This window comes from Phytophthora infestans, genomic scaffold, assembly GCF_000142945.1.
Source record: "Phytophthora infestans T30-4 supercont1.360 genomic scaffold, whole genome shotgun sequence".
Taxonomy (NCBI): domain Eukaryota; phylum Oomycota; class Peronosporomycetes; order Peronosporales; family Peronosporaceae; genus Phytophthora; species Phytophthora infestans.
In genome coordinates this window covers 1-10,859 of record NW_003303399.1, presented here as the reverse complement: position 1 = coordinate 10,859, position 10,859 = coordinate 1, and the positions used below count along the sequence as shown (strand labels likewise).

Below are 10,859 nucleotides of genomic sequence, written 5' to 3'. Positions count from 1 at the left end.
TGATCGAGTGCTCTCCGTCATCGTCAGCAGCAAGGAACTGCGATAAATGGTGAAAGAACGAAAAAGAACGCGTCCATGGAGATCGCATTGTCTGAAACGTTGCTTTCTCCGTATTTTACGAGTGACCGCGTATTTTTCATACTTTTGTTCATTTTCTGCAGTAAGAAATCGATCTCGTATTTCCCAGCTGCGGGGCAGTAGCGCTGGATTAGTTCCTCACAGACATCTTCGGAGCACTGGAATTTCAGTTTATCTTTTTCCGGTTCGGCAAAATTCAGGAATGCAGTAGATAGTTCCTTCAGCATCAAGTCGTACTGCACTTGGTTCTCGTAAATTACTCGAGTATTCGCGAATTTTGCAAGATAAGTCATCACTGTTCGCTCGTGTACTATCCACTCAGAAAGTTCGTCAAGTGAAATTCTGCCATTCTGATCCCGATCAATGCGCGAGAAAGCGTCAGTAGCAAGGACTTCAAGACTGTCTGTGGCTGGTCTGGGCTTACCAACCACTTTACAGAGCCCTCTAGTCGTGCAAAGCATCAGTAGAACCAGTTCGTCTTTTGATATCATCTTGGAGTGGTCGAAATCGAAGAGATCAAATAGGAATGGGACTTTCCCCTCCATCGTCGCATTGCAGTACACGATGATCACAGCAAGCACTTCCGTCACATCCACCTAATTTTAAATAAGAAAAACTATAAGATTTTAAGTTTTTGATACGGAAAGAAATAGCCGACTTGCCTTGCCGACTTCCCACGAGTCGAAAAGTGCAAAATGTTCGAGTGAGTCTTGACAGATGAGTGAGAAAATGTCATCAAACTCTTCTGGATTGACATTCATCTTGTCTCCTAAAGTTCCTTGCAAGGTTTCAAAGTTCTCCTTCGCATCACGAAAATCATCTAATGTTGCTAGACAAAAAGAAGACAGTTAAGCCTTGTAAGTATCGCCCTCACGCTCGCACTAACCTGCTTTATATTCCTATTTAAAAACATAAAATTTCTAATAATTAAAAATTCGAAGGGCGTTCCTTTTCCTCACAAAAAATTGTGTTTCGGCGGGGAAAAATTTTATACAGGGAGGGGTTTTCCCTCTCCCCAAAAGGGGTTCAACCCCCGTCCAAAGGGCAAGGGGTTCCCCCAATCCTCTCTTAATAAGAACAACTTTCGGCAAGTCAAACTTAGAAACGGTTTGTCTACAGACTATTCATAACTCGCTTTAAGTCCTCGACCGCTCACAAGTTTTCGACATGGTTTCGTCTCCGTCGGTCTTGCCAGTCCGCCACCTCGACGACCAACAGAAGCGAAAGGCTCTGCAACTACCACCTCGTCCTTACCCCCTTTACAAACCACCAGTGACATCTCCCCATCTCCGAGAAAACACGATAAATCACGACCCATCCAAGTCTCTTCCTGGCCCTTAACCTTCGCACCTGGAAGTCCGAGACGTATCCCTACCGACTCTATTGATCACGATGCGTTCTCTCCAATATCTCCTAAAGTACAAAAGCTCCACACCCGTACACGTCTACTAGACGATAGTCGAACACGACCGGCATTACTACAAGAACTCCTCGAGTATCTTCACACAGAGCTGGATGGAGAGCGAGAGTCAAGAAAGCCCAGTTTACGACGGCTACAAATCGTAAGAGAAGCTCTCAATCGCCTCATCGACGGCTTCAGTGTGTACGCTCCTGTCCTTATGCAAATTCGAGATGAATATGAACGTGCAGTCGAAGATCTTCACGCTCGAAATTTGATGATCCCGGGACTGCAGACTCGACTACAAAGTCTGGAGACTCACTGTCTTCAACAACTCAGTGCGTATAGTGCAGAAGCGAAAGCTCGCTCAAAGAAACGATTAGCAGAGACGCAGGCGTTACTGGCTGCTAGTACAGCAGAAAATGCGCGACTCACAGCTGCGTTAAGAAGTGAAAAGGACAATGTTACAAAAGCAGAGAGTAAACTTACCGATGTTCAACGTTCGACGTTGACGTTAGCGAGTAGTGTACGAAGACATGACGAGAGCCTACGTGCTGGACAGGAACGTTCTCTTGAGGACGCGAGAGCGTTGCAGAAAGTTACAGCGCGATACTATCACGCATGTGACGAACTGGCTGAACTTAAGAAAACTCTAGCAGCTTTGGTAGAACAAGGGAATGGAGAACATGTGGCTGCAGATAAGAACACGATCGTGTTACTTAGTCGTGGAGTACAGGAGCTCTCTACTGCACTAACTGCGTCGGCAGAATCACAGATTTAGAAGATCCATAAAATTCATGGATTTTTAGAATGGAAATATAAATCGCCTAGATTTTTCTAGAACGATTCTAGAGTGGGCGACCTGTATGTACTAGTAGTAAATTCCAAGGCACATGTTGCGCTGAGGCGCGAGCTTTGGCTTGCAAGGCTAGAAGAGCCTCGCTACCTGATAGTCGAGACACATGATGAGGTCTCGCCACTTTGTCCGCTTTCGGCACTGCAATAGAAGCAGCTTTATCATCTGGAAACTCTGCAGGACGGGCAATAATTGGCTTAGCTTGAGCTTTTGTTGACGCTTTGAAGTCACTTTTTGCGTCGTCCTCGTTTGCAGGGCGTTTTGCTCTCACTGGCTTGGATTTGAGCCTCGTTGGAACGCCAGCAAAGAGTTGGTCTGGACCATCATCGTCCAGATCTGAAGATTCTAAAACTAGTTTCAGAGTCATAAAAAAACTGCCGCGACGGTATATAACGCCCAGCAACGCATCATGCACAATTCCCTTCCAGACCATCAAGTCCAGTGCTTGACCTTCGCCCACAACTTGAGCGAATGGGCAGAGCGAGCCACGAGCCAACTCGAGCTCGAAGAACGCCTCCGAGCCGTCTTCGATCTCGAGCCAGCGAGCCAAATGCGCCGCAATATGCTCGTTCCCTTCACTAGCAGTGGAAACCTCCCTCATCAAGTTCTGTACCCATTTCTGCCCCAATAAGCAGATCCAGAAGTACGAAGCCAATTTCTTCTTGAAATCGTTGATGAACACTAGCAAAAGGACTTAAGACCTTTGTGCGAGAAAATTCAGCTTCGTGCTCTCCCCCAGGAGCTAGAATTTCGTCATACACGCCACCGAATGCGAGTTCAGTTGGTTGTGCACGTAAGATCGGGAACCCACGACTAACAGAGTCCTTCAACATCGTAGTGGGAAGTTGAGCACTCCCGTGACAGACGAACTGGTTGAACTCGAACACAACTGCATCGTCTACGATATCCCTAGACTCGCCTCCCTCGTTTTGCTTTACTCCGTTCCCTCGACTAGGAGAGTTCTTCTTCTTGGTAAATTGACGGTGTCTAGCAATCAGACAATATAGTTGCGTGTCGTTCGCTACTTAAACGCGGGAATTCCCTCCATTACTGCTCGATTTCATTAGTGACATACATGTAGATGGCGTATCCGGGAAGTGGATACCACAACAACAATTGCTCGTGATCCTCGTCAATGTAGGTACGTTAAATATCAAATATCAATAGAAATACACCTGTAGCGACGCACCAAGGCTCCGCATTGGAAACTACAATATCAACCTTTGTTAACCCTTTCGTGATCGCAAATCTTTGCGACTATGCTAAACTTTTGTAAAACACGGCAAAATGCCGCGTTTTGAGGTTAAGATGCGCACTCCGTTCAAAACAGACTGTTTCAAAACACGATAGATTGCTTATAGAACGTGGCATTTTGCAGCCACCGCAGCCGCGTCGCTGATTCGTCAAAATAAAGGTTCTCCACCGATTGGCGGAGCCCGGCCAATCAGAGCGGTAAAAAATTGCCCATCTCATGCGTTTCCGCACCATTGATATCCGATATGTGATTTGTACGAGATCCGTGAGCCGAGTATCTATCTTGGCCTCAGTATACATCGTTCTGATCGAAGCGTCGAGCAGCCTGCTCTCGGAGCCCGTGATAGCCAGTTGCAGCTGAGACTCATCCCATCACAGAAATCTATATTCAACAAAATCACATGCAAATAAGATGCCGGATTAGTTTGCAAACAAAACGTTTTTGCATTTCAATAAATAATACTATTATAAGAGATACAAGAGCCGTTCATTCCCTGATTTGACACCTTGAGCCCATGCCGCGAAAACGCGCGCTCGCAGATGATCAACCTGCACGAAAGCAGCGGCTTCGGCGGGGCTAAGCCCTCAGCGACGACGCTACCAAATTGTCATCGACGCTGGACTTTAACGGTGTGTGGAGAGAGCTAAAGGCAGCTGGGTGGACGTCCAAGCTTCCAAGTGGCCTCGACGATCGATATCGGTATGTCCTCCCCGGTTGTACTGGTAGTGGAAGAGCTGGCGTTGATTAACTGCTTGGGGAAGAAGAAGTATTGTGGCACTACGTACAACATTGTGAGTAATACCTGCTCTCCAGCGTTTACAACAATGCTGTTGCCTCAAAACATATAACTACCGTTGTTGTAGGTAGCCCTGGTGTCGTACAAGATGTCGGCGGACACGAACATGCAGATGATCATGCTTCTCACCCTGCTCAAGTGACTGCATTCAATGCCGACCACGACGAATGGTGCAGAGATGGAGCTGGAGTAGCGGCTGTAGCTGACAACGCACAGGACTTAGTCGCACGCTCGGAACGCAACAACATTGGTGGTGCATCCCTCACTCGTGGTATGAGTATGACTAGTAGCTCTGCAGAGTACGCTGTGTTGATATGTGTACTCAAAATATATTATCTGTAGCTCCAAGAGACCACGCCCGTCGTGCCGATGGTGCTTATAGTGACCGTGGTAAGTCCACAACAAGCGGCCGAAAGGAATTCCAAACTAGAGGTGGTCTTCGTGCGCGCCGGGGGTTGCGCGGCTGCGACGAGCAAGTAGCCATACAAGATGGTGGCGTTGGTGTGAATGACGATGGCGGTGGTGCTGAAGGTGTACAGTCCGGAGCTTCTCATGACCTCGCCCAAGCCGTTACTACCATGCAGTACTCTGTCGCTGAACTATCTGCTCCTGGAGCTGGTGTTGGCCACCGCCGAGCTGCAGATCACGATGGTTGTGGCGTGGTAACGTGTGGTGTGGATGCGGAAGCAAGCTGTGGTGAAGGCAATGGTGGCGTTGCAGTTACAGAAGGTAGTGGTGGACGTGGGTAGATTGCCACTCCACAAAGCCGACAGCCTGGCAGTGCTGATGCTGTGGACATTGTGACTAGCCAAGACGGTGCATCGGGTAGTGGAGGTGGCAGACGGCGACTTTCCCTAGCGCGTCTTGCCCGCCTAAGCCGTGTAGCTGATGAATCAAGTCGGCAGGATCTCGGCCGCACCAATCAAAGTATCGCGACTCCGGAAGAAGGCACCAACACCTCAAGAACCAGCACTTCCCGCAGTCGTACCCTAGGTACACCAACGATTGAACAGCTTTATGTCAAGAAATTGGTGGCCTTTTCGCCGTCGAAAGAGCCGTGGACGACAGATAAGGTATACAGATGTGTAGGAACGGCCTACATCGTTGGTCGAGTATGTCGTCGTATCAAGAAACCAAAAAATGGAGCTATTTTCCAATTGATGTGGCTTGATAGTCAGTTTCAAAACGCGGTAGAAGCCGTCACTGTGGAGGCTGTGCAACGGGGTATCGAGAACCATCAAGCGCTAGTGCGTGTACCTAATCAGCCGGCATGGCAAGATTTGACCGACAAGTGACTGAAGAGGAGTTGAATTTGGACGCACCACTTGATGAACTTGAAGTGGCGTCGGCCGAAGGAGAGTACGAGTCGTACGATCCCGAGCAGATTTTGCCAGTGAGTCTTGCAGAGGTGGAAGCAGTGAAGAATATGCGTTTCGAGCCCGACACGGAAATGGAAGCACCGGCTGATCTTTACGAGCACCCAGATGCTAGTACTGCTGAGACACGATTATTGCCAGCTTATGATCATCTGTTTGCCCATTCCGCTAGTTCGAGCTTCTTTGCCTACATTCCCGTCTACTTTTGGAAACAAGTAGTCCTGGATTCAAACAGGTATGCCGCTGTCAAGGAGATTCTGATCACCACACCCATCACTATGGACGAGCTCATGGTCTTTTTGGACATCATGTTCTACATGACGCTCACGGACAAAGGTGAATACTCTAACTATTGGGGAGCCCAGACTGAAGACGCGATCTTTGGCGGAGCATCTACAAGTTTGGACAACGTGATGAGCTTACGTCGGTTCAAGTTGATTCGTCGGTGTTTTAGCTTTCGTGCTGAACCGGGGTCACCCGTGGATAGAGATCCAGCCGCCCGTATCCGACCCTTGCTGAATTTGCTTAAGTGTACCGGAGGCCGCTATGTCGAAGTAGGCCATGACCTTGCATTGGATGAAGCCAGCATTACTTGCCGGTCACGCCACGGCCGTCACCTCATTGTGTTCAATCCACAGAAGCCTGGTGGAAAGTATCACTTTCAAATGTATGTAGTTTGCTGCTCGACCACATGGATTGCTTTAAATTACCGTCTGCATTGCAGCAATAGCGATATTGCCGATCGTTTGCAGATCGTGGTGAGCCAAGAGGAGATGCAACAGCTCCGTGAGGAGCTAGAGGATGTCCAACAAGTACGCAAACATGTACTTGAAGTGGTGCGGCCATACTTTGTTTCTCGACGGATTATCAACATGGATAACTACTACACAAGCGTCCAACTGCTGCTGGATTTAGAGCTGAAGGGTTTGTACGGGCGAGGAACAGTGCGAGGCAGAAGCAAACATTATCCTAAGCACACCGTTCTGCAGAAAGAGGAGTGCTCTCGAGGTGATTATCAGCAGTCAGTGGCTGTCGAACATAACATGCTGGCGGCGTCATGGTGCGACAGCAACATTGTCACCATGGTCACCAATGCTGATCCATCTACCACCACTATGGTGACACGACGAATTGGAGCTTCAAGTTGTGCATTTCCTGCCCCCATCTGTATTTTAAAATACAATCAACACATGCAAGGCGTTGGCCGTTTGGACCGGATACGTGCTAGATTCTCAATCGCTGATGGTCATTCCTACAAACGTTGGCACAAAACATTGGCCTTAGCACTCGTGGATATCGCACGCTCCAACGCGTACTTGACTCGGCGGATGGCAATCGATCCGTCAAGAGATTCGGGACCCCCACAGGACGCTTGTTACGGATTTAGTATCAGAGCTCATTTCGGGTCGCTGGCGAGAAGCGCCCAGTGACAAACGAATGCCGTTCGGCAGCAGCGTTGCCACAGAAGCAGCAGCCACCCCCAGTGCTACTCCTCCAAGCACAGGCTTATCGATGGTCCCGACACCGACTCAGTCGGCGCAGTGTGAGGCGACATCGTCAAAGCAAATGTACAAGAATAAGAGCAGGAGAAAGCGCGAGTGCGTTGTCTGTGGCTAAGAAGGAAGATACGCGACTGAGGTAACCGATTACTGTCTAACTCACACCGCGTGCCTTTGCCGAGCTGTGCACGGTGACGCTGAAACTCCATTCACCTTCCCACAGAGCACTTGGACCTGCTGGGACAAGTTTCACCGCTTCTATCTTCAAAGTGGCCTTTTCAACGAAAAAGGGAATCTGCGTAGGTCCTCAACGTTGGCCAAGCTCAAGGTTCAATGCAAATGCGTTACCCAACTAGTCGGAGACGATCTAGCGAGTCAACGCAGCCTATTAGATGAGAACCGTTCACCAGGGCAACAAAGTGAAAGCAGACAACAACCTCAGCAGAGCCCACCGATCCAACAGACTAGAGTCGCACGACAAATTTTCGAGTAAACGTGTATATATCTTGATTAAACTATTGCCGTCGTTGTCTCTGTTCTAGAAATAGAGAGTATGCGTTCGAGGCGTGTAGCAGTCGAGTGTTAAGAAGAAATGAAAATCGAAAGTGAGTTTTATTGAGTTAGTTGTTCCTGTCTTGCTTTGCTAGCTCCTTTCTACTTTCATCCGTAGTCCTCCTAATCACATGTAAATCCATACACAAAAAAATAGATTTCGTCGGCAACGCCTATACTCGTCATAGGCGTTGGCGACGAAAATCAATTGAGTTTTGTATGTGGACTGGATATGATCAAATCCGACCCTGGCATTAACCATGCCAATCATTTGGGATCAGCCAATCAGATAGCTCCATTCGACCCACTTCAACTTATGACCCCTCAGGGCACACGCTTACCACGCGAAGTGCAATCACAACACTAGATACTCTGTATCCCTCGAGTCGCACGACAAATTTTCGAGTAAACATGAATATTTTTTGAACAAACTATTGCCGCCGTTGTCTCTGTTCTAGATACTCTGTATTAGCACCGGTCACCAGGGCAACAAAGTAAAAGCAAATAACAACCTCAGCAGAGCCCACTGAACCAACAGAGTAGAGTCACACGGCAAAATTTTGCGTAAACGTGAATATATATTGATTAAACTATTGCCGCCGTTGTCTCTGTTCTAGATACTCTGTATTATGCCAACTGCTGTGCTATTTCGCTCACAATGATATCGTCGTGGCGTGGTTCCGAGATGGCCTAGGAGTGTCGTCGTAGTCCGCGGGATTCTTGTCCTGCGGGCCTGGCGTCCACCCTGTCGTTGGCCTCGAACTGGTTGAGGCTCTTGACTTGCTTCTCCGTTAGGTCTTGCTTGACTGGCACTCATTCATTGACGCTCTTGTCGTCGGTCTTGAACCCGTGTGTGCTGACCTTCCTGAGCACGGGCGAGTGCAGGCGCTGGGTGCTGCCGCGGATGACCAGCTCGAACGTGACCACCTACGGCGACTCGCCGCAGGCAGCCGCTTGGTGTACGCGTGGTCCACGCCCGCGGGTGGCAGCTTGGCATACACGTTGCCCACGTTCGCAGAAATCGGGTTCTCGTACGAGCTGCCATAGGACACCTTCTTCTCGTGCTGGGCTGGGTACGACAGGAACATGTCCTTGCCCTTGTTGTCCAGTGCCTTGTTGAACTTGACCGACATCGTGGAGAAGACCACGTCCTCGCTCGTCTTCGGCCACTTGCCTGCCTTGTCCCCGTGATACTCGCCTGAATGACCGTCTCAGCATCAACGCACTATAATCTCCAGTCACTGAACAGTCGTGTACATGTAAATTGGGATTAGAGGAGACTTCCAGCTACCCCGTCCATACGTTATTTTTCGCGAGCTTCCACTTGGAGCAAAATCTTCTTCGGCAGGAATCGCGATGGCGAGGTCAATAGCGAGATGTAGCAACGATCAAACGTACTCTCGGCATCATATACAGCTGCTCTTGTACGGCCAGCTTTGCTAATTCATCAAACAGGAAATCGTTTAAAAAAACTATTGATGCACGCTGAAATGGTAAACGCGACGAAAGTGGCGTATCAAGAACGTCTCCTTGGTTCAAAAACACTTTGTGGAGTAATAGCAGCCTTGGCGCATGCTCTCGCAAACAATGAACACCTCGAAGAAAAACCTCCGGTCGTTTCTCGATTTCCAAGCATTGGCGTTGCAATCGTCTGAATCGCAAACTGCGCCGCAACATTCCCCAGGTCAGCACCAATGTCAAGAAAGACGTCGTCTCGATGCACAGCTCCAATCATTTGAATCACGCTTGATATAGCGGCAGGCAGCATCTCACCTGCGTTCTCATCCGTCTTTCCCGCTTGTTGACGAACGTCCGCGGCCGAAACGTTGCTGAAGATATCGCGGATAGCGCTTTCGGCTTGGCTCGGTTCCAGAAGACGAAGATGCTGCTTGTGAGAGAATGTTGGCGTCGACGAGGCCGTCGCCATGGCGTCCACGGTATCCGTTATCCGGTTGAAATGGGGGAAGCTATCGTAATATCCATTTTATTTACATTTAAATACGCCTAATTGATACTTCGCAGTATTCATTATCACCCGAAATATAAATAAAATTATCTTACAAAATCATTGAAAGACACTTCAAATTGAGATATAACTTATTGAGATACATTGATTTTACCGTAATTCTTACACTATAGTCGAGAGGATTACGCGGCTTGTATGAAGCAGCGAACCAACATTCTGGTGGATGACCTTTCGCTGACAATTTTAAGTGACGTGGTCAAGGGAATGCTAGAGTTGGTAACGTATAAGCACATTCGTACCAACTATCAGAAGCTTTACGCGCTGGAGCAGATCTTCAGCAGCCCTGCTATAACCGGCTGACTCGGTCAAGAGGCAAGCGGCCGCAGAAGTGGAAAGACAGCAGCTAAATTAGGCGCCCATAGGTCGCTAAGCACGCAGCGGAGCTCAAAAGAGGGCAGCCAACAGCCGAACCGCGGAAAAGTGAGGGGGGGCGCACAACACGACACGTGATACACTCCGCCACCGCGGACAGGACGTCTTCACTACAAGGGTGAACATTGGCTAAGAGATAGCCCAACTGCCGCACCTGAAGAAAAGAAAGAAGCCAGGTCACATAAGAATAAGGCTTGGAAAGTCAAGCGTGCAGCTGAAGGGAAACCGTCGACAGAGATCGCTGGACCCGATGATGGAGAGAAAGAAGTGAGCAAGGTGTTAAATGACGAGGAGTACACAGGTCTGATCAATAGAGCCGTGGGGATCTGAATGTGTCCAGACACGGGTGCAGACAAGTCTATCCTTCAGCCAGCAGATGCGATACAACAAGGTTTAAATGCAGGACGGCCGGTAGACTCGAACACCTGAGTGTACCGGTAGGTAAAAAAACTACGCCGAGTCATGAGAGCCTCTGATTGATGTGCAAATATGCACCGCCGATTGTGACTTCCTGGTCGTCGAAGAGGAAGATGGGGAATTCTATGGCAAATTTTGAGTCTTGTGGGTCTTCTCGGTTATTTTCGTTGGTCTGTTTCAGTATGCGTTGGCGTTGGCTCGGAGCGACTATGGATTCTAATTCTAGGATCAGA

The 10,859-nt window shown here is 48.8% G+C and overlaps 4 protein-coding genes across 4 annotated transcripts; 1 reads left to right on the top strand and 3 right to left on the bottom strand.

Annotated features, from left to right (window-relative positions):
• Positions 1–208: 208 nt before the first annotated feature.
• Positions 209–839, bottom strand: PITG_21442 (EF hand containing protein, putative; the record flags this gene model as incomplete). The annotated part of the gene is made up of 3 exons (XM_002894892.1): positions 209–236; positions 316–674; positions 720–839. 3 exons carry the CDS (start codon positions 837–839, stop codon positions 209–211), a joined length of 507 nt encoding a protein of 168 aa, XP_002894938.1.
• An 858-nt stretch (positions 840–1,697) lies between these two features.
• Positions 1,698–2,232, top strand: PITG_21441 (uncharacterized protein; the record flags this gene model as incomplete). The annotated part of the gene is made up of 2 exons (XM_002894891.1): positions 1,698–2,075; positions 2,146–2,232. The coding sequence occupies 2 exons, from the start codon at positions 1,698–1,700 to the stop codon at positions 2,230–2,232; spliced, it is 465 nt and encodes a 154-aa protein (XP_002894937.1).
• Positions 2,233–2,325: 93 nt separating this feature from the next.
• On the bottom strand, positions 2,326–3,166 carry PITG_21440 (uncharacterized protein; the record flags this gene model as incomplete). The annotated part of the gene is made up of 3 exons (XM_002894890.1): positions 2,326–2,474; positions 2,565–2,906; positions 2,947–3,166. The coding sequence occupies 3 exons, from the start codon at positions 3,164–3,166 to the stop codon at positions 2,326–2,328; spliced, it is 711 nt and encodes a 236-aa protein (XP_002894936.1).
• Positions 3,167–8,602: 5,436 nt separating this feature from the next.
• Positions 8,603–9,738, bottom strand: PITG_21439 (uncharacterized protein; the record flags this gene model as incomplete). Its single annotated transcript, XM_002894889.1, has 2 exons — positions 8,603–9,009; positions 9,585–9,738. 2 exons carry the CDS (start codon positions 9,736–9,738, stop codon positions 8,603–8,605), a joined length of 561 nt encoding a protein of 186 aa, XP_002894935.1.
• Between the last annotated feature and the right edge of the window lie 1,121 nt (positions 9,739–10,859).